General features: G+C 42.9%; 1 protein-coding gene across 39 annotated transcripts in view; it reads right to left on the bottom strand.

Moving 5' to 3' along the window:
* Trpm3 (transient receptor potential cation channel subfamily M member 3) overlaps positions 1-21,733 on the bottom strand; it is a 533,889-nt gene that overhangs the window by 49,867 nt on the left and 462,289 nt on the right. For 25 of the 39 annotated variants that reach the window (XM_021152579.2, XM_029472406.1, XM_021152580.2 and 22 more), the window contains one exon: positions 17,782-17,956. In XM_021152579.2, the coding sequence (XP_021008238.1) occupies positions 17,782-17,956 (175 nt within the window). Of the gene's footprint in view, positions 1-17,623; positions 17,957-21,733 lie in introns of those variants that run through there. The other 14 variants (XM_029472394.1, XM_029472404.1, XM_029472405.1 and 11 more) reach the window with 2 other exon arrangements.

Below are 21,733 nucleotides of genomic sequence, written 5' to 3'. Positions count from 1 at the left end.
GAAAGAGAGGCCCATTGGACTTGCAAACTTTATATGCCCCAGTACAGGGGAACGCCAGGGCCAAAAAGTGGGAGTGGGTGGGTAGGGGAGTGGGAGGAGGGTATGGGGGACTTTTTGGATCGCATTGGAAATGTAAATGAGGAAAATACCTAATAAAAATATTTAAAAAAATTAACTCAAGCAAATCAGTAGCCTTCCTCTGCTCGAAGGATAAACAGGCTGAGAAAGAAATTAGGGAAACAACACCCTTCACAATAGTCACAAATAATGTAAAATACCTTGATGTGACACTAACCAAGTAAGTGAAAGATCTGTATGATAAGAACTTCAAGTTCTTGAAGAAAGAATAGAAGATCTCAGAAGATGGAAAGATCTCCCATGCTTATAGATTGGCAGGATTAATATAGTAAAAATGGCCACCTTGCCAAAAGCAATCTACAGATTCAATGCACTCCCCATCAAAATTCCAACTCAATTCCTCATAGAGTTATAAAGAGCAATTTGCAAATTCATCTGGAATAACAAAAAACCCAGGATAGCGAAAACCATTCTCAACAATAAAAGACCTGGGGGAAATCACCATCCCTGACCTCAAGCTGTATTACAGAGCAATAGTGATAAAAACTGTATGGTATTGGTGTTGAGACAGGCAGGTAGATAAGTGGAATAGAATGAAGACCCAGAAATGAACCCACACACCTATGGTCACTTTATCTTTGACAAAGGAGCTAAAACCATCCCATGGAAAAAAGACAACATTTTCAAAAATGGTGCTGGTTCAGCTGGAGGTATACAAGTAGAAGAATTCAAATTGATTCATTTTTATCTCCTTGTACAAAGCTCAGGTCTAAGTGGATCAAGGACCTCCACATAAAGCCAGAGACACTGAAACTAATAGAAGAGAAAGTAGGGAAGAGTCTTGAACACATGGGCACAGGGGAAATTTTCCTGAACAGAACACCAATGGCTTATGTTGATCTTAGGATCAACAATAGACAAATGGGACCTCATAAGATTGCAAAGCTTCTGTAAGGCAAAGGACACTGTCAGTAAGACAAAACATCAACCAACAGATTGGGAAAAGATCTTTACCAACCCTACATCCGATAGAGGGCTAATATTCAACATATGGAAAGAACTCAAGAAATTAGATTCAAGAGAATCAAATAACCCTATTTAAAATGGGGTACAGAACTAAACAAAGAATTCTCAACTGAGGAATATCGAAGTGGCCCAACAGTACTTAAAGAAATGTTCAACATCCTTAGTCATTCACAAAATGCAAATCAAAACAACCCTGAGATTCCACCTCACACCAGTCAGAATGGCTTAGATCAAAACCTCAGGTGACAGCAGATGCTGGTGAGGATGTGGAAGAGGAGGAACACTCCTCCACTGTTGGTGGGATTGCAAACTGGTAAAATCACTCTGGAAATAAATCTGTCGGATCCTCAGAAAATTGAACGTAGTACTACCTGAGCACTCAGCTATACCACTCCTGGGCACATACCCAGAAGATGCTCCAAATTGTAATGAGGACACATGCTCCAATATGTTCATAACAGCCTTATTTATAATAGCCAGAAGCTGGAAAGAACCCAGATGTCCCTCAACAGAGGAATGGGCACAGAAAATGTGGTACATTTATACAATGGAGTACTACTCAGCTATGAAAAATAATGGCTTCATGAAATTCTTAGGAAAGTGGCTGAAACAAGAAAATATCATCCTGAGTGAAGTCACCCAATCATAAAAACAAAACAAAACAAAACAAAAAAAAAACAACAAAAAACCCAAAAAAAACCCCAACATTACCAACATTAGTGGTATGCACTCATTAATAAGTGGATATTATCTCAAAAGCTCAGAGTACCCAAGATACAATTCACAGACCACATGAAGCTCAAGAAGAAGGAAGACCACAGTGTGGATGCTTTGGTCCTTCTTAGAAGGGTGAACAAAATACTCACAAGAGGAAATACAGAGACAAAGTGTGGAGCAGAGACTGAAGGAAAGGCCATCCAGAGACTTCCCCACCCGGGGATCCATTCCATATACAGTCACCAAACCCAGACACTATTGCAGATGCCATGAAGTGCTTGCTGATGGGAGCCTGGTATAGCTGTCTCCTGAGGGGCTCTTTCAGAGCCTGACAAATACAGAAGCAGATGCTTGTAGCCAACCATTGGACTGAGCACGGGGTCCCCAGTGGAGGAGTTAGAGAAAGGACTGGAGCTGGAGGGGATTGCAACCTCATAGGAAGAACAACAATATCAAGTAACCAGATCCCCCAGAGCTCCCAGGGACTAAAACATCAACTAAAGTGTACACATGGAGCAACCCATGGCTCTAGCCGCATATGTAACAGAGGATGGCTTTGTTGGTCATCACTGGGAGGAGAGGCCTTGGTCCTATAAAGGCTTGATGCCCCAGTGTAGGAGAATGCAAGGGTGAGGAGGCAGGAGTGGGTGGGTGGAGGAGTACCCTCATAGAAGCAGGGGAAGCGGGATGGTATAGGAGGTTTCTGGAGGGGAAATTGGGAAAGGGGATAACATTTGAAATGTAAATAAAAAAATCCCAGAAAAGAAAAGAAAAGAAAAGAAAAGGAAAGGAAAGGAAAGGAAAGGAAAGGAAAGGAAAGGAAAGGAAAGGAAAGGAAAGGAAAGGAAAGAAAAAAGTTCTAAGATTGAATATCTCCTTTCTGGTAAGGGTAAGTGGTGACATTATCCTTGGTTGAGGATCAATGTAATGGGTTTGTACTTTGGGAGGGGGTTATTGTCATCATCATCATCATCATCATCATCATCATCTATTTGGCAGTATTGGGGACCAAACTTACAACCTTGAACATAAGATAGAGTATCCTATCATTCCACATCCTGGGAGATTTTCCTTTGGCTACAGAAAGCCTCTATGGATGCATTTCAGCTTCTTGTGGTTGTCCCAAGACCGTTTTGACCTCCAAGCTTCTTGTGTGATACGTGTCTGATGCATTTGTAGGCTGGCAAAGGATGTACTAAGAATGAAAAAGCAAAAGGTGACAAGGGAGGCAGAGGGGAAAGAGGGCAGGAAGAGAGGGATGGAGAGGAACAGAGGAGGAAGATGCATGCACACATTGGTTCTTCTTCCTCCCCCCACTTTGTAGACTTCTGTAGGATCAAACGTGAGGAAGTGGGGAGAAGAACACAGATTGAACTGGCAATGCTGGTCTGTGAGGGGAACTGGGGGCCTAGGGCCTAGGACTTTGGAGCTTCAAGTAATCAAGTAATACTTAAAACAGGCATTAGCAAGATAGTGCAGGCAGCATTAGGATGGTGTTTGGAGAAAGCAGGATGTCTGCCAAGGTGCTTGGCAGAACCGCCATGTAGGCGCAGTCCTTTTACCACACCGTGCCTGGGCCCTGCTCCCTGCCCTGCAGTCACACAGTTGCCTCATGCTGCCCTCTGGCTGCTCAAAGCCTACTTCACCCAGGCGGAGCCATCTGCTGCAGCATTTCCTGTCTTGCTTCCAGCTCCCCCTTTCTGGATGCTGATTTCAGCTATTTGGAGAGTTAAGACCAAACAGGCAAATGTGTTACACTAAGGGGAGATGAGTCTGCAGGTTTAACCTGGTCAGGGGATCCTGGCTCTTTGAAGGGAAGTTTGCTGTTCCTTGGTTAGGGGAGATTTGGAACAAAGAATATTTTTTTCTGCCTTCTCTGGTTTCTCTGAAGCGAGCATGGGAGTGGTGTATTTTCTCTCTGTCCCCCTCTGCCCTCTCTCACAGTTGAGTTTCTTAAGTTAGAGATCTCACTTAGAAAGGGGCTCCACACAAGATGAACTGTGAAAGAAACCAACTTTCTTAGCTTGGCATGTAATGTGTTTGCTAACAATCTGTCTTTCTAACCTCTTCCCTATTCATTCTTCCAAGAATTAGTAGAAGAGATGGATACAGATGCTGGTCCCAGCTCCTCCCTTAAAAACCTCAGACAGTGCAGCCAGAGGCCACATAAAAAGCCAGACGAAAGCAACATGTCAAACCAGGGCAGGCTCAGGTGGCCTGAGAGTGCCTTGTATGTAGAACTAACCTGGGGATTAGCTCCTGGCTGACACTGGAAGGAGATCTCCTGTCTTTGTTCTTTCCAGCCCCATCTGTGAACACCCGACATGCTTTGTCATCTGTCTTTGACTTTGGACATGATCATCTTCTCCTTAGAATGGTTTATCTGTCTGAAAAACTCCTAATTCCATTCACAATCCAGTTTAGCTCTTTATCACCAAGGCAAATGCCTCCGACCTCCCTTGCTTTCTCTGCCTCTCTGCTTTGCTGTGGCTCCCAGAGCTACAGCTAAATTAAACTGTACTCTTCTTTCTTGTGAGTGAATTCCTTATAAGTCACCTCTATAGAAATAAATCCCACCAATTTGTAATGTTCTGTTGATGTGCCAATCCTCCCATTAACTGTTCTTCAAAGGCAATGAAGTAACCCCCCCCCCCCCAACCCCCAGCTTCTGGCAAAGAGCCTGACACAGGGAAATGTTCAGCATCAGTGAATAGACCCATTCAAACTAGGATGGCAGGATGTTCCCTGTGTTCTCTCCTGTAGTTGATGGTAAGATTTACTGTCCACACAGAAGGACACACAGAGCAAATATGTACAGTGTCACTACAGCCCAGATCAAGAAATAACTATCCATCAGAATTGAGGATGTCACTAAGGCAAAGACTCAAAATCTCATATTTGACCTGAAACTGCTGGTGCCTTCTATACAGAACTCATCTTGAACCATGGGCCAGATAGCAGAGACCAAATATTTGGCTAAAAGCCAAGCAAGTTTCAGTTAAACATCCCTTGACAGATGCGGCCTAAAATCTAGCTGCAGGAAGCTATTTGCTCCAGGGAACAACTGTCTTCCAAAATCCCTGGCACCTCCTGTCCCTTCTTCCTTCCTTCCACACGGCCTTCGGGACAAACAATTAATGTACGTGCTTTGCAGGAACGTTCTGCTGATTGTTAACCTGTGTGCAGACAAGCCTGTTTGTTGGCCGTTGTTAATACAGATCGGTTAAAATAATCAAAATGGGTGTCCTTGGCTCTGCTTTCGGTGGGGATCAACCATCTGCCTTCCTGTGTTTGGTCAGAACACTGTGCGTTTGGAAAGGGCTGTGGTTACAGGATGTACAGCAATGACCTCTGGAGTGGCCCAGCTCAGAGCAGGGGGATTCTATGGGGCCATTCTTGTCTGCTGCTTGGCTCTCACAGTCTTCTCTTCCTTTCTCTGTAGTTCACAAGGAAAGACCCCCTCCCTTTTTGTATTCATTTCTTTATAGACATGCAAACAAGTAACCTCTGTGTATATATTAAAATGATGGCGTTGTCAGTGATATTGTTCTTGAACCTGGCTGTAATTTTCTAAAAAAAAAAAAAAAAAAAAGCATACTCAGCTAAGTTTCATGATGTTATCGACTCTTGAATTCCCTTTCAGGGTATGTTTCTCCCCTTAACTCTTCACCTCATGCATGCATGTGCCACCCCTTTTAACTGAACCCCAGTTTGCAGTTCCTTTATAACTACTCAGCTACTTTCCATTCTTGGCACGTGGACTTCGCTCGCTATATGTGTCTATTCACCAAAATTTTCTTGTTTGATTACCTAATGCAGTTAGCAACATGGCTTTTCTCTGAGCCTTGCGTCAGGGTGTTTAATCATGTGCTGGAGGTTTTCTGATGTGTTACTTCGAGCCTGACACAGCTTGTGTTGCTGAAGCGACAAGGTGAGCAGGTAGATGTGTTTTTGCTCCCATGACGTTGGCATACTAAAGGAAACTGCCCTACAGCTTAGCTGTCTGATAGGACATCCACTAGTGATGTACAGCTACTTGAGTTAAAATCCCGATTAATTAAAATAAGATGAAAATAGAAGTTTTAGTTCTTCATTCACACTGGCTACATTTCAAGTACTCAGAAGCCACAGGGGGCCAGCAGCTATGGTACCAGATAGCACAGTTCCATCACAAATGATTCTACTGCTGAGGAGTGTTCTAGAAGAACTCTCTAGTCCCACTGTCATCCCAATAATCTTCAAAAACCCTTGTAGCTATACAGAGAAATGATTTCGAAAGAAAGAGCCACAGGTCATAATTCCGCACTTGCAATTTCTATTAGAAGTATGGATTAGACACAGTATTTAGGAACCTATACACTTATTTTTATTGGGAACACCCAGTTTTTAATTACAAGATGGCTAAATTAATGTGGTGCAATAAGACCTTGAGATGTAGTTGGCTCATGGTTTCTGAGGCTCTGTGTTAACTAACCATGGAAGAAAAATACTGGAAAACACCCCTCCCCCCCAACATTGCACCAAACATGTTTTTCCCTAAACCAGAATAACCACTTTCTTAGCACTTACACAGTATTGGGTATTCACAATTTTGAGATGACTTAAAATATACAGGAGAATGTTCATAAGATATGTGTGACACTGCAGCATTTTATATAAAGGTGTGTCACACACACATTTAATCCCAGCAAAGTCAGGCAGATCTCTGTGTGTGAGGCTGCTCTGGTCTAAAAAGCTAATTCCAGGACAGCCAAGGCTACACACACACACACACACACACACACACACACACACACACCCTGTCTCAACTATATGACCTGAACATCTGTGGAGTTTGGTAGCCACAGAATGAGGTGGAATCCTGAATTCAATCTGCTGTGAATACAAGGGATGACAAGCCCATCACTTTCCCATCCTGTTTTTTGAGCAGATGTTGGCTTTGTTCTCACCATTTTGTGGAGAGGAAAACTATCATTGAGAACCCAGAGCCAGCCCGTGTACCTTTCTGGTGTTCTCTTACAAATTCCCAGGGATCTGAGAATGCTTGGAGAAGGAGACACAGAAAGAAAGATCTAGGAAGTATATTCAAGTGTCCTGGCTGAAGCAGAGCTACAGAAGAGAGAGAGAGAGAGAGAGAGAGAGAGAGAGAGAGAGAGAGAGAGAGAGAAATGGAAGCCTGCACATACACATGAGTGTGGGCCAGAGTGAATGCCAGTCCACCCATACCTTATGGGACCAGGCTGTGTGATCCTGGGAGTTCTGTTACAAGGAGCAGGGCTTCTGGGAGACTGAGTTTCTAGGGACTGTGGAGAGGAGGGTGATTATACCATCACAGGACTGGAAGAGCCCCACTGATGCTCAGTAGGAAACACTGTGTCCTGCCCCACCCATCTTAAGCCATACCCCACAGTTTCAGTGATGGCCTCCCAGTTTTAAGAGGATATATTCAAAAGAGAGATAAGTGGAATTATACGGTAAACATAGACGTCCTGGTAATATCTGATTTTTCTTTTCTGGACATCAGATCCACCCAATAAATAGTGTGGTTTTATTGTACATACACGAACCTAGGTAACAACTGCCGGGCTCTCTGCTGGCCCATTTCATTAGAATAAAATATTCCTGGGCAGTAAGCATATCTAATGCTTTTGGAAAAAAACTTGAGTAAGGAAACTGATTCCATTCTGGAATTCAACTGACCATGGTAAGAAAGAAACCAATATATTTGCACGGCTGATTTGCTTACTTGGGACTTACTGTGTGGCTGATCTAGCCTGCCTTCTGTTCTTGTAAATAAAGTTTTATTGATATATGGTCATATCTACCTGTTTACTTATTGTCTAGGACCACTTTGGGGACACAGTGGCAACACTGTAAACTATGAGACTACATTGCCTTGAAACAATCAGATGTTGATCTAGTCATTTCTGAAAAAAAAAAAAAATGTGCTCACATCTACCTACCTGACCTGGTGTACACATTCCTTAAGACAGGACCACATCTGAATAGTTTTTGATTTCCTCTTGGGCCTTGTGGGCACCAAACAAGAATTTAAGAATGTGGAATGAAAGATCCCAAGGTGGGATAGAGTGGCCCTTTGCGCTTCAAGCATGGCATCTTGAAGAGACTCCTGGGAGTGTCAAGCCTTGCTTTACAGCTACCGAGCTCAGCTATTAAAGAAGGCACAATCGTGTTTCTACCACCAATGATGCTATGGTTTTTCTTTTCTTTTTGGGTCAGGGTCTACTCTTTTCTCAGCCTCCCCAGCTGCTGGGATTTCAAGTCTATGACACCATGCACAGCTCTAAATTGCTGGAACTTGTCTGTGATTTGACTTTTCAACATCATGTAATGGAAGCTCGGTATCCTGTGTGCTGTTGCAATAGAGACCTTTAAAAGCTGGGGTCCATGTGAAGGTAATTGGGTTATGGAGACATCCCAAAAAGATACTCATTGTAGTCACGCAGAGTGGGTCTGCTCTCTCAAGAGTGGAGTTTTATAAAACAGGGTGCCCTTGCTCTTTGGTAATCTGTCTCTTCTTTCTTGTGCTGCCATGTGATTTCTTCCTCACATGTTCCCACCATTATGACAACATTTATCATGAAGCCCTCACCAGAGCCCAGAAGATGCCACTATCAAGCTGCTACCTCATGGAGCTGCAGAACTGAGCAGAGATGCCCTCTCTCTTTCTTCCCCTTATCTTTTCTTTTCTCTCTCTTTTAGAGGGATATTACCAAACTTTTGAGTCTCCTGCTTGAACCTTCAAGTGCTGGGATCCAGGCATGGATCACCAAGCCTAGATAAATCTTTTATTGTAAAAAAGCCTGGTCTTGGGCATTTTGTTATACCAATCCGAAGTTAAGAAGTAGGTAATGGGAGAGATGATTGTCACATTGTAAACGTGGGTGGCTGGATCTGCCATCTGCTGTATGTATAATACAGGATGCTCATGGTTTCCTTCCATGCTGGAAAGGAGTCTTCAGTGTGAATGATGTCAGGTTTTAGCTGAGGAGACTTAGAGTCTGAGGGCCTAACTCAGGCTGGTTTTCTTCCAGAAGCATCCCTGAGGAAAGCATTCAAATAAATGCAATTTACTTACTAAAGAGAATATGCACAGTGGTATCAGAACAAAAGAGAATAAAGTTTTTTTTTTTTTTTTAAGGTGCAACTTCAGGTGCAGTCTGAGCTCACACCTGACTCTATAGGCTGAACCTCTCCTGCAGGAGGGTATTCTGCAGCTTAAACGCAGGAGAGTGGAATGTGATGGTTTGTATATCCTTGAACCAGGGAGTGGCACCATCTGGAGGTGTGGCCTTGTTGGAATAGGTGTGACCTGGTTGGAATGGGTGTGCCACTGTGGGTGTGGGTATAAGATCCTTACCCTAGTTGCCTAGAAGTCAGTCTTCCACTAGCAGCCTTTGGATGAAGACATAGAACTCTCAGCTCCTCCTGTGCCATGCCTGCCTGGATACTGCCATGCTCCCACCTTGATGATAATGGACTGAACCTCTGAACCTGTAAGCCAGCCCCAATTAAATGTTGCTTTTTATAAGACTTGCCTTGGTCATTGGTGTCTGTTCACAGCAGTAAAACCCTAACTAAGACAGTGGGGCATCAACAAAAGTCAAAATAACTAAGCTTTTATATTCCCTGAATCCAACTGCTAGAAGCCAGGTGCAAGATTCCCTGGAACACCCTAACTCTGAGGTCACCTTACATTCTCTGGGTACTGAAGAGACTTCATGGATCCCAGGGAAGTTATTTGAATGTGGTAGGTGAGCCTAGCATTAAAGACCACAGAGCAGAGGGCTGGGTGCAAAAGCTGGACAAGGGGATGAGAGGGAACCTGGGCAGTGAACTAAAGGTATCTACATTTCCAGCTGGAGGTTTATTGATGTGGTATGAAGTTCTATATAATGGTGTGTGTGTGTGTGTGTGTGTGTGTGCGCGCGCATGCACATTCACTGAGACAGGTTCTCACTTTATAGTCTAGGCTGGCCCCAGACTCAAGGTCCTCCCTCCTGCCTCTGCCTCCTGAATGCTGTGATTACAGGCTTGTACTACCATGCCTGGCTTATCCCTGCCATTTCTGTGATGTGGACACTCTTATTTTACCGAAAAACATCTTCTTCCTTTTCCTCACCTTATTGTCTTCCCTTCAGAAATAAGTGTTTTATCTAGGAATATAAAAATATGACTTTTTGTTATTGTCGGGGAATTCTGCTCTATTCACAATAGTTAGAAAATGGAAACAAACTACTGAGGGATGGATAATGGTGATGGGGCACATGTATACACTTATCCTCAGCTGTGCAGAGGAATGACATCATGAAATTTGCAGGTAAATAGAAGGGACGGGAAATACTGAGCGAAGGACACTAGACCCCGAAAGACAAACGCGGCATGTTCTCTCTGGTGGTTTCTAGCTCTGAATCTTTAGATATGAACATAAAACCTCAGTGACTGCACAAGCCAGGAGAGTTAAAGGGACCATGGAGGGTCCTGGGAGAGGAGTTCTAGAGATGGGGATTGTAGGACACAGGTGGTGTGAAGCGGGAGTGAGAAAAACAGGAGTGGGGTTTAACTGGGAGGAGGAGGGAAGATAGGATAGACAGAGGGGGCAGAGGAAGTGAAAAAAATCCTACATCTCTTAGAATATGATTATTTTTCTATCACATATTTAGGGGAGGCATACATCTGACATGTTCTCTGTAGAAGGTCCCTCCCTTTGTCCTAAGTCTAATACTTCATATTTCAAAAAATTCTTGCCCAAACGTTCTCAAATTTGGGGTCCCAAACCATGGTATGAATCTCCAGATCACAGTATGCCTAGAGATTTACTTGAGAAGTTCAGACTCTCTTGGAATATTCTCTTTCATCTCTCCAGCATGAAGAGTTCAAATTCTGCTCTATCCTTGAACCACAGCTTTTCTTCATTCTCAGCTAGGGTCTTGCTTAGCCCACTTATGTTTTCTTTAGGGATGGCAGCTAGAACTGAACTTGATGTCTGGGTCACAAAGTCACATCTTGCGTTTTTAGATACAGACAGTGCTTGTATCCTATGTTCCATATGCTTATAGATGGTGGCATCCTTAACATCATTAGGGGCTGCCCTATCCTCCAGGCAGTTGTCTCTAGTATTAAAGCTGTGATGCTGGTCTTTCCTAGCCTGCAGCCTATTGCAGCTAGGCAGAGTAAGGAGAATTGGTGTTCTTTTATAATGGCTAATTTCATTTCAAAGCATCCCTAGTAACCTTCCCTCACTTGATTCTGTTCTGTTGACACACACACAACCTCTTTCTGCAGGCAGCTACTGCCAGTTTGGTTTTTATCACTGTTACTGAACTCAGAGTCTTCTCTTATCCTATCGGGCTCCTATTTTTAAGATAATTTCTTGTACTTGTTAAAAAGGACATGATAAAATATAACTTGTAAGGAAATGTACTGATTTGTCTCTATTAAAAGGGACAGATACTTCTTATATTGCTTTTCCCTACTGATAAATTAGGTGACAAAATTGTCCTCATAGCCAGATGGGAACTCAATGTTTCTTCTTCACTTACAAGTTTTAGGGACTTAGTACAGAGAATTATGAGAAAGTTATGAGTATTTAATATGTCTTAAGCCCACAGAAGCTCTTTTTCTGTAGGGTCACCTAGAATTCACTTGAAGGAGTTCCGATAGAGTGGATAGATAATATATGGGCTTTGAAGTCATGCCAACCAAGATGGATCGAAAGTGTTCTGTTGAAGGAACTAGAGTAACCAGCCTGTGAAGACAGGTCACCAAAAATGGCTGGAGAACTCTCCATCTCAGGGGAGGTTGGAACCATAGCTCAGAAATGAACAAGTTTGGCAAAAAGTAAGCAATGACTTTGCAAAGGACTTTTCTAAACGTCAGCCTGGTTGACCCTTTCCTCTTGGCTCTCCTGGCACTGTTACGATTCTTGTGTTCTTCATATCCTGCTTCTGCCTCTCCTCTCTCTACTTGTGCTCATCCACCATGACTTTGACACGAAGAGACAATTTTGATCCTAAAATCTGCATCTCCATTTCAGCTCTTTTTTTTTTTAATTTTTTTTTAAAATTTTTTTTCTTTTTTAATGAGATCAATTAATCTCTATTCCTGTATGTGTGTGTTTGCCTGCTTGTCTGTTTGGGCACCACTTGCATACAGGTACCCGTGGAAGCAAAATGAGGGCATCAGATCCCTGGGAACTGGAGTGATAGGGGTTTGTGGACTGTCTGATATGGATGTTGTGGACTGAATTTGAGTTCTCCACAAGAATAGCCAATGCTAATCATGGAGTTCTCCTTTTAAAATTTATTCTGTTTTACAGTCCAGGTCATCCTATTAAGCTGCACGTCTGGACTCTATAGAATCTACAAACTCTATCCAACCCTAGTGAGATACCAGCCCTGGGTATATTCCTCTTCCTCCCAAGTATTTCAGTAAGTGGCTTTTATACTTTAGACTAAGTTAGGAATCTCAGGGTGAGCTCCAATCCCCTCATTTTGAATCTCCACCCACTTCTTTTATCCCCCTGTACCATCTGGTTTTGGACCAGGTCTTTCTGCTTTTTACCTATCTCTGATTTCATGCTGCCCTTCTTCTTCATTACCAGCTCCATGAGGAGTGCTCTGTCATCTCTCCTGTCCCCTTCTTCATGTCTCCTTCCTCCTTCTCCAGGGTCTCCCTCTCCTTCTCCCTTCCCCTCTCCTTCCACACCCATCTGTCCTGCTTCCTGTCTCCTACCTCTCACTTTACAGTGAGCCATCCTCGATCATTTTCTGTGCCTAGAGCTTGCCACTCTAGGTCTCAGTTTGGAAAGCTATTCTTTCTTCACACCCCCTGCTCCCATCTGCCTAGCACACATCTGCTTGTGTTTCAGGGCGCTCTGCTCAGCCTGCTTCTTCTCTGCTGGGGCCTCATCTATTACACCATGCCCCAACTTCACGCCTCTGAGCTTTGCATCAGTACATGGGTTGTCAATGGCAGTTTGCCCCTGCTGAACTGTAAGCTCCTCGAGGGCAACGTCTCTTCCATGTTTGCCTAAAGACTCTGGTTTCCAGCTCATAGGCAGAAAAAAAAATACTCATTGAATGAAGAGTGGACTCTAAATAGAGTCCCACCTCTGACCAAATACAGTGGATATCATGACAGCAGAATTCATGTGATTTCACAGCAGAGACCGAAGGCAGATCTCTCTGTTTTCTGTAAATCTCATGAGCCCAGGTTTCGTATTAGTAAGCAATTCACGTGGCTCTTCTTTATAGTGTGGGCTGACTGTTTCAGGGACATCCCAGTGTTGGCTAGCTTCCTTAGCAGTTTGTGAAAATAAAACCTAATGAAACGATCTCCCTTCCTTCCCCCACCCCCCGATGCTGGCACTGGCCCCAGCATTCTTTTCTCAGAGTACTTCTCCTGGTTGGGCAACATGCCGCATGCTATAGCTGTTAGGTATCAGTGTGCTTTGAGGCCATCAGAGGTCAGTCTGGAGTTCCAAACAGAAGCCCAGCCCTGAGTCCTGAGAACTGGAGTGAGATGACCGAGACACACCCTGCTCACCACCCTTCTGGCTCTTGGTGTCCCTTGCTTCCCCATGGCAAGTGTATTTCAGACACTTGAGCTGTCCTACTTCCTTACCCAAATCAGGGAATAATTAATTGGAGACAGAAAAGCAATTCAGGACAGTACTTGAGCTTTCTGCACACACATGCTTGTTTGAGTCAAAGCCACGGAGACATCCTGGATACCAAAGAGTAAGGGATTATAGTAATAGCAGAATGTTGCAGTCAACCAGTCAATTAAGAACAAAACAAAACAAATCCCCGTCTCCTCCTTCATATTACCTATTAATTTCAGATGAAGAAGCCCCAGGCAGTAAGGAAAAAAAATTGACCCATGTACTAAGAAGATTGGATAGTTAATTCAGAGTAGAAATGGCTAGGTAATGTTACGTTGTCATGGTGAAAATGTAAGTCCTGGACAGTCAGCTTCCGAAGTACTATCTAAACTTGTAAAAATACCGGGAGAGGCAGAAAGGAGGACTAAATTTAGACCTGTATTTAATGCATTCAAGAGCATGATTCACTTCTCTTCTGCCTCGGTGCAGCCTGGGAAATGTGAATATATAGCAGGATGCCCTGTGAGTAAGAAGAAGTTCCACCCAGCAAGAGGCTAGAGCATGCCAGAGACACCTTGTCTCTTCTGCTAATAGAGGTGAACTTCTAAGCAACCTAGCCACCAAACCAGATTTCTGAGCTGACACAAAGCCATCCGTTTTCAATTTTGTTCCAGTCTTGGTGCCGACCTTGCTGAGAATTTATGGATTCTGTTGTCCTTTTGCTTTTTCAGTGGGTTTTCCACTCGGGCACCTCTGGAGTTCTGGCTAGCCCTCAGAGACACGCAGTGAGACTTCCCAGAAGAATGTTGTAATTGGTAGTGGTGTATTTAATATAACGTAATGAAATAATTATCTTTTGTGGCGCTGGGTATTGAACCCAGAGCTTCCTGTGTGTAAAGCAAAAACTCTACCATTGAGCTACAGCCACAGGCCAATATTGGTATAAACACCCCAGACTTCAAGTCACTGTGGTAGGTAGCCCTTAGCTGGAGCTTAGCACGGTAGTATGGAGCGTGAGTACTCAATGCCAATGAGAGGTTATCTGAAAAAAAAAATCAAGCCAAGTATCATATGTAGCATGGCTATTGAAAATCAATTATAGGTTATATGAAAACAAAACAAAACAAAAACCAAGCAAAGCAAACCCCAAATACTAACCAACCAACTAACCAGCCAACAATAGCAAATTCAGTTCCCAGGAATCAGGTCAGGATGAAGCTTAGCCTCCAGGGTAAAAATGGTTCCGGTCCCTTCGTTGTTTTCATCTTCTTCTACTTCCAACCACACCCTTGCAGCCCTCTGCTTCCAAAGCTGAAGCAAAACTCTAACCTCTCAGATAATTTAGACTAAGGCTGGTCTATATGTTATGTTAGTCCAAAATGGCATAGAAGAAAAACGTACTTGTTATTTTGTGATTTTTTTTTTAAAGAATATGACTCCATCTTTTTCTTTTTAGTTTTTAAGCACATTTGGAAAGTAACCTTATAAGTCTCGTCTCATCCTACCGTCTTTGGCTTTATAGGTAACTTCTGTCTAAATAACAGGAAGATAGATGAAATACAGACCAAAAGAAAAAAGCTACAGTTAGGTACCACTGCCTCCCAGAAGTGAGGGCACTATAGTTGCCCTCCATTCTGAGGTCTGCCGTTGGTGGGAGTAACCCATTCTGCGGGTCCCGTTGCATATTCACATTGATCAGTCCCGGTTAAGAAAGTGATAATTTCCCCCCAACATGAAATGGGTCCAGCCACTTAGAAGTCACAACAACCAGAGTTAGATTAATGGAGCACGTGCATCAAGTTAGGAATGAGTCATCTGAGGTGTGTGTGTGAATGAGCAGAGCTGGAAGGAGCCACACAGGGTACATCCATAGCATGGGCTTGGTAGACCCTGGGCAGGGAGGGCCTCAGGTCCGGATGGATATGAGATCCAGTCAGCCTGAAGACATGCGCCACACACCAACCTGGACACGGCACGGAGAAAAGGCCACACACTGTAGGGCAGCGTCAGTGATTTGTACCTTTCTCAAACAGTTTAGTACTGGTTCTTTCTGGGCAAGTCTGAAAATCGAGGTGGGAACAGGCATCCAATCCTCATGGGGGCACTGAGTCATTAATAGGACAGTCATGTCCAGTGACCTTGGCTGAATGTTATTTGAGATTTGGGCACAACCATCTAAATCCATTTGAGAAAGGATGAATACTCTTTAGCACTCTACACAGAAAACTGGCTGATTTAGCTTAGAACAGTCTGCCATTGCAGCCAACTTCAGAGCATCACAGAGGAAGAGGGCAGGGACTCAAGAAAGGTCATCTCCATCTAAGGCAAGGTCAAGTATATTTTGGGATTTGGGGTCAAGATTTATCCTCACACACATAAAGTACCACAGATCTAATTCGCAGAGTGGGGAAATTTGTCTACATTCATACTTCAGTCACACAAAACACCTCTAGTCTGTCTTGGGGAGGAGGGCGTGGGATGGGGAGATCTCAAGTTCTAAACTATAATCAGCCCTTCTTGTAAAACAGCGAATACTAAATCCTCGTGTTCAGCAGATGGTGGTGTTTGTTGCACTAGGCTGGGCTCATAGTACAACATCAATAAATGGCCACTTGTAGAGGGACAGACAGAATCCCATTTGTAAAATACATCCATACCACCCCTTTCTTTCTCTCTTCCTCTCTCCCTCCCCCTTTCTCCCTCACTATGCTGTCCAAATGCCCATGGGGTCTCTGCCTCATTCTATGGGAGAAAGGGACAACTCAAAAAAGCAAAATAATGTAATAAAGTGGAAAAGCAATTTCCAGGGGTGGGATGGAATAGCATGTTTAGTCTCTGAGGAAAAATCATCATAGCGAGCTTTCTAACTGTTATTTTGCCTGTAGGGACCTTTAGAAAGGATGCTCTCTACAGGAAATTCCCATCCCTGGGAAACTGCCTTATGAAGGCAGCACGTTGTCACCAAAGATATCATAACCAGAGTATGGAGCTTAAGTTCTCCCTCCATGAATTGGCTAAGTCTCATGGAACAAATATTTGTTCCAATTAGGTGTTCCAAAAGTCAAGCTTGCCCCAAATAACATGTTTTCAGAGAGAAAGTGTATTTGTTCAAAATTCATCATCTAGGGGATAATGACATGTTGCTGTGTTCTGTTGCCAGGATACACAATGCTCTTCATAGGCCTGAGGACTCCAAAGCTCAGGTGTCCTTTGTCCTTGTGTTCCTAGGCCCCATCCTGTCTGGGATGAGGAGGGAGAGTGGGGTGCTGACTAGACTCTGCTCCCATTCTGAATAAGCTATGTGGTTGTGTGACCCTAATCTGTGTTCCCAGTCCAGGGCTCAGATGGCTGGCCTGTCAGCAAAAAACTGTCTGAAAAATGTTAATTTCACAGTGTTGGAGGGTTGTTATTTCCAGAGCGGAACTCCTCAGGGAGAAGGAGAAAGAGTTGCTCCTGGGACTCAGCTGCACAGTGAAGTGTGCTCTTCTCAGATGCTTTCTTCCCAAGTCATTTCCTGATTGCCTGGTGTGCCCTGACATTTGGTCCGAATAAAATCCTGGAACCGACTCCTCGACTACAACTCTCCTCCAACTCCACACAAAAGGAGTTGTTTGTTGCAGAGACTCTGCATTTAGTAGGCTGAAGGTACTGGGGGCTGCTGACTCTTGGTCCGCACTAAGATACTTTATGATACAGATACCCCCTCCAGTCCCTGGAACTTGCAACAAATAACTCAGTCTATGACCTATGGGTATTTTCCATATTTCTTGGTAATGAATTCTGGCTTCATCTGTGTCTCAATAGCACATAACTTAAGACAATGAGAAGGGCTGTTGGGGAATAGTTTCTAGTATGAAGAAAATACCATACAGATGTTTGCCCTTAATCTTGAATTCTAATGACGAAATTGAGAATTGTTTATTTGTTCTAAAGTCAAACCCAAGGAATTTATTTTCTAAAGCCTAGAAAGAGAGGGATAGGGTAGGAGTGGTAGTTTTGACACAATGTATTCCCAATAATTAAATATGGAAAACATGGCCTTAAGATTTTGAGTTATATGCAAGATTATATCATTTAAAATGGTTCATTTTTGTATCAAATTTAGTATACTATATATCCATTCTTGTCATACGTGAAGATATACTCAAGGGCTATTTTGCTAAAAAAAAAGTATATTCACCTGCAGTGATTGTCTCCACCAAGATAGCAAACTAGGAATCGGTCCTCTATCTTGAGCCATTTATTGAGGACAAACAAATGGACTTGGAAAAGACGTGACTCAATTGAAGTTAAAATACCTGACTTTGGTGTATGAGAATCATAAACTTGCTTACGGTCTATCTGGTCAGCAAACACTTCCCCATAAATCATCCAATAAGGCATGTAGAAGATATTCTTGGCCAGTTTCCAAGATGGCTCCTCATTGGGAAAGAGAATGGCTTGCCTGGCGACCCCAAAGCTCATCAGCACCACCAGCATAATGATGACAAAGTACATCATGTCTATCATCTGGAAGGGCAGGAAAGGAGAAACAGAAGAAAAGATGCGTGATTGAGCACAGTGCCTAAGCAGGGAGCTAGCTCTACCTGGTTAGGAGGAAAGATAGACTGTTGAAGCTGATGTCTACATACTGAGTACTGATGTCAGTTGCTATTTTTTTTTAAACAAGTGCACACACAATGGAGCATTTTTATTTTTATGGATGTTTATGGCACATATTTCTATCTAGGCACAGGAGTGCTATTCCTCAGAATCTGGGTTCTCCTCATGGTGCCAGCACCATTTTTGAAAACTGTTCCGAGAGAAGGCAAGTCTCCTGTTTTGGTTTCTTTTTTTCCTAGGGGGGAAAAATTAGAATTGGGATGGTTGGACTATTTTAAGAACTAGTGCAGAGTGGTAGATTCCTGCTCTTAGATCTGAAAGGCTTTAAGGCAGCACTGGAAAGCTCAAGAAAATAAGATCTCACAAATAGACCTAGATGAGGGCAAACGGGAGCCTGTCCCATTGCTCGATTCCCTGTCACAGAGCAGGCTCTCAGAGAACCATCCACTTCCTCCTGTATTTCTCTGGTAGGGTATCTTATTATAAAGGGTATTTCACAGGTCTTAAAAACACGAGGCTTCATGAACCAGACCAGTGGCTGTTTTGATGAGATGGATTCCTTCCGTGATGTGCTTCTAAACGGCTCCTGAGTGAATCCCTATTTCATGTTTCTCCCCTCACTCTGACCCCACTTTCCTTATCCTTGGCTGTACTTGTTTCAGTGCTATGATATTAGAGATCTGTTTTTTTTTTTCCACCTGCTAAATCCCTTTCTTATCCTCACTGAAACCTGATAAGTGGTGATTTGAAACCTGATAAGTGGTGATTCCAACTGGCTCCAAACCCACTGTTTCTTTCTTAAGAGACAGTTCCTACTCCTCGTCTGCCTACAAAAGCCAGTGTGTTGTCTAAGCGAGGCTAGTGGTGGGACCTCATTCCATGGCACCATGGTGAGGTAGGCATGTGGCACAAGACAGAGACACCAGAATTGTCAGACCAGTCTGGTTTTGTTTTGTTTTTTTTTGAGACAGGATCTCTGCATGAGTTTAAGGTATCTTAGAACTTGCTATGTAGGTGAGACTTGCTGGAAACTTTGTGATCTTCCTGCTTCAGCCTCCAGTGTGCTGAGTTTATAGCCTGCCCTACCATTTCTTGAAAATAGAAGTAGAGAGAGAGAGAAATTCCCTTTCATTCTTTGGAATATTCATTCTTTGTAATAATTTAGCATGTCGGAGGCTGAGTTCTCCCACCCATGAATGGGGCAGATATATAAGAGAAGGAGAGCTACCCCTGTCTGTCAGTGATTGAACTCCTGTCTGAAGTGTCTTTATGGCTAGTTCCACCTTGTCTTATTATAAGTCAGTATAGTACTCCTTCCCCATGCTTAAACTACGGAGACTGCTTTTCACTCCTTGCATCCAAAGGTCTGACACCAAAGACTTCCTCCTCTAGGAAGAGGAAGGGTGCCTACCCACAGATATCGATAAACGCTAATTATCAGTGATAAGAAAGGTTCCAAATTGCCTTCTTGGTTATTGTTACTCTTGTGCTGGAGACTGAACCAAGGGCCTAGTGTACACTAACCAACCACTCTCTGTGAACCTATTCTCATCTCCAGCTTAAAAGAGAATATTCCATGGTACATGTTCTAGTAACCTAAATATTATGGTTTCGTGGGTACCTTACAACACAGGGCCTCAAGCATTTTAGATCAATTAATCAATTTTTAAAACTTGCATGACCTTGAAGTGAGACAGAAATTTCTCCAAGATTCCTACATTTCATGTCTGTCCTCACTGGTAAATGCAAATTAGTTTTTTTTTTTTTTTTTGCCTCCAGTGAGTGGCTGCAGGTCCCTAAGGAGGTGAGATGATCAAGTTGAAACAGGTTTATAGGAAATCCAAGCATATGTTTCATCTTCTTTCTTCTTTTTATTTTACAAAATGTGTTGACCACTTAGTTATAGAAAGTTGCATCAATAAAGAAGCACACAGGGGTCTTCATGTTATGGTTGCTTCCAAGGATGAAAAAGGTAGGTAGCCTATGACTAGATATGCTCACAAGACTGAGGACCTAATCTGACCCAAGAAAACTCAGCCAGGAAATACAGAAATTGCACCAATTTAATTTTTCAGCATTTTCTTTTCAAAAAAAAAAAAAAAGATCGATCCTAATACCTATCCACAGGGCCAAAACAGTAAAAGGACAAACATTCTTTCAAAACGCTGAGCTCTCTCTTTCAAAAATCTCCACTGTCACAAAGGCATCAGGATCTGAGCACCATTAGTAGAAGACAAGCATGCTTCTTTTGTTTCCGAAGCTGAATTAATCCAGTGAGCTCAATGTTAAGATTTGGTCCCGGTCTTAGGAATACCTTTCCGAATGCTGAACAGAGAAGAGCATCCACGGCGGCGATGAAGCACATGCTCTTAGGTGCCAGACAACCCGGAATTTGATCTTGACTGCTAGCAAAAATAGCTACATGAAAAAAAAATCTACCAAAAAAAAAAAAAAGTTTTTCTGACCATTAAAAAAAAGAGAGAGAGAAAGTTAGCTTAGTGGCTTGGGGTCAGTTGCTTAATCATGTTTTTAAATGTTGTAAGTGGAATAACAATAACAATCACGAGATTACCTTTGAGTAAGTGTGATAGCTATGCTGAGTGTTCTTGTAAATGCTAGTGTGTTGTTATTGGAAGGTCAAGATGTAGTCAGGAGTTTTGAACCTTGTCTTGTTTTTTGCTCACAGCCTGTTTATCTCAGTGATACATGAAGGTTCTAAGATCTAGTCCATGGAGTGTAACAATGAGGCCTGCGATGTGACCCACATGGTGCCTGGCACAGCAATGCATAGCTCCTGCTGTAGTTTCTACTCTGTATTATTATATAAGCGAGTTAGTACAAGGTTTTCAGAATTTCCTTGAGAAATGAAATTTGAAGGAACAGAGTCAGGATTTCAAGTGATCTTGGACCTGCAGATGAACAGGACTCCTAGCGGAGAAACGGGCGTTCTGGGCTGTCAGGCACTTGATGCTTGGGTTCCTTCCATGGGGCAAACACAGAAAACCATTTTGGATGAGCACCTGGCCATCCCATGTCTGGTCCCCAGACATCAAGGCACACTGGGCTACCTGGGTGCGGATTACTAATGAGGGACCTGTTAAGTTGAGACCTTTGCATATATCACATGTAGGAAGACTCCAGCTTGCAGTCTGCCTGGCTCACTGATAAACTCTAACGGTGTTTTTTTATCTACCTTCTGGGTTGATGACTCAATTATTGAATTAATTATCTTAAAAGCATGCTGTAAGAACTCAAAGCCCCCAAGTTTTCTAATTTCCTCCTTATTCCTGACTAATAAGTCATTCATAAGTTAAAAAGTAGAGATGGGTGCATCACAGCCCTCCTGCTCTCTCCTTACTAAGGTTTGCTCTCCTCAAAACTGGGGTAATTACGCCACTATTAAAGTGATAGACATGGAAATTAAGATAATCTCACTGCATTAACTTTAGGTATTTCAGAGAGTTAAATGCCACCAGGACTTTAAAAAAAATGATTGACTTGGTTTGGATCTTTGAATAGTTTATCTGTTAAAATAAGGTAACCATAAAAAATTAATAACCCCCTGATATAGTGGTTTTTCACAGAGGGCAGTTTTATGCTGCAGGGGACATTATATATGGTAACTTTTTGTTATTGTTGTTTTTTTGAGACAAGGTTTCTCTGTGTAGCCCTGGCTGTCCTGGA

The sequence above is a fragment of the Mus caroli genome, chromosome 19 (genome assembly GCF_900094665.2).
Source record: "Mus caroli chromosome 19, CAROLI_EIJ_v1.1, whole genome shotgun sequence".
Lineage (NCBI taxonomy): Eukaryota > Metazoa > Chordata > Mammalia > Rodentia > Muridae > Mus > Mus caroli.
Note: the sequence above shows the minus strand (reverse complement) of the source record. Positions and strands in the feature narration are given on the sequence as shown.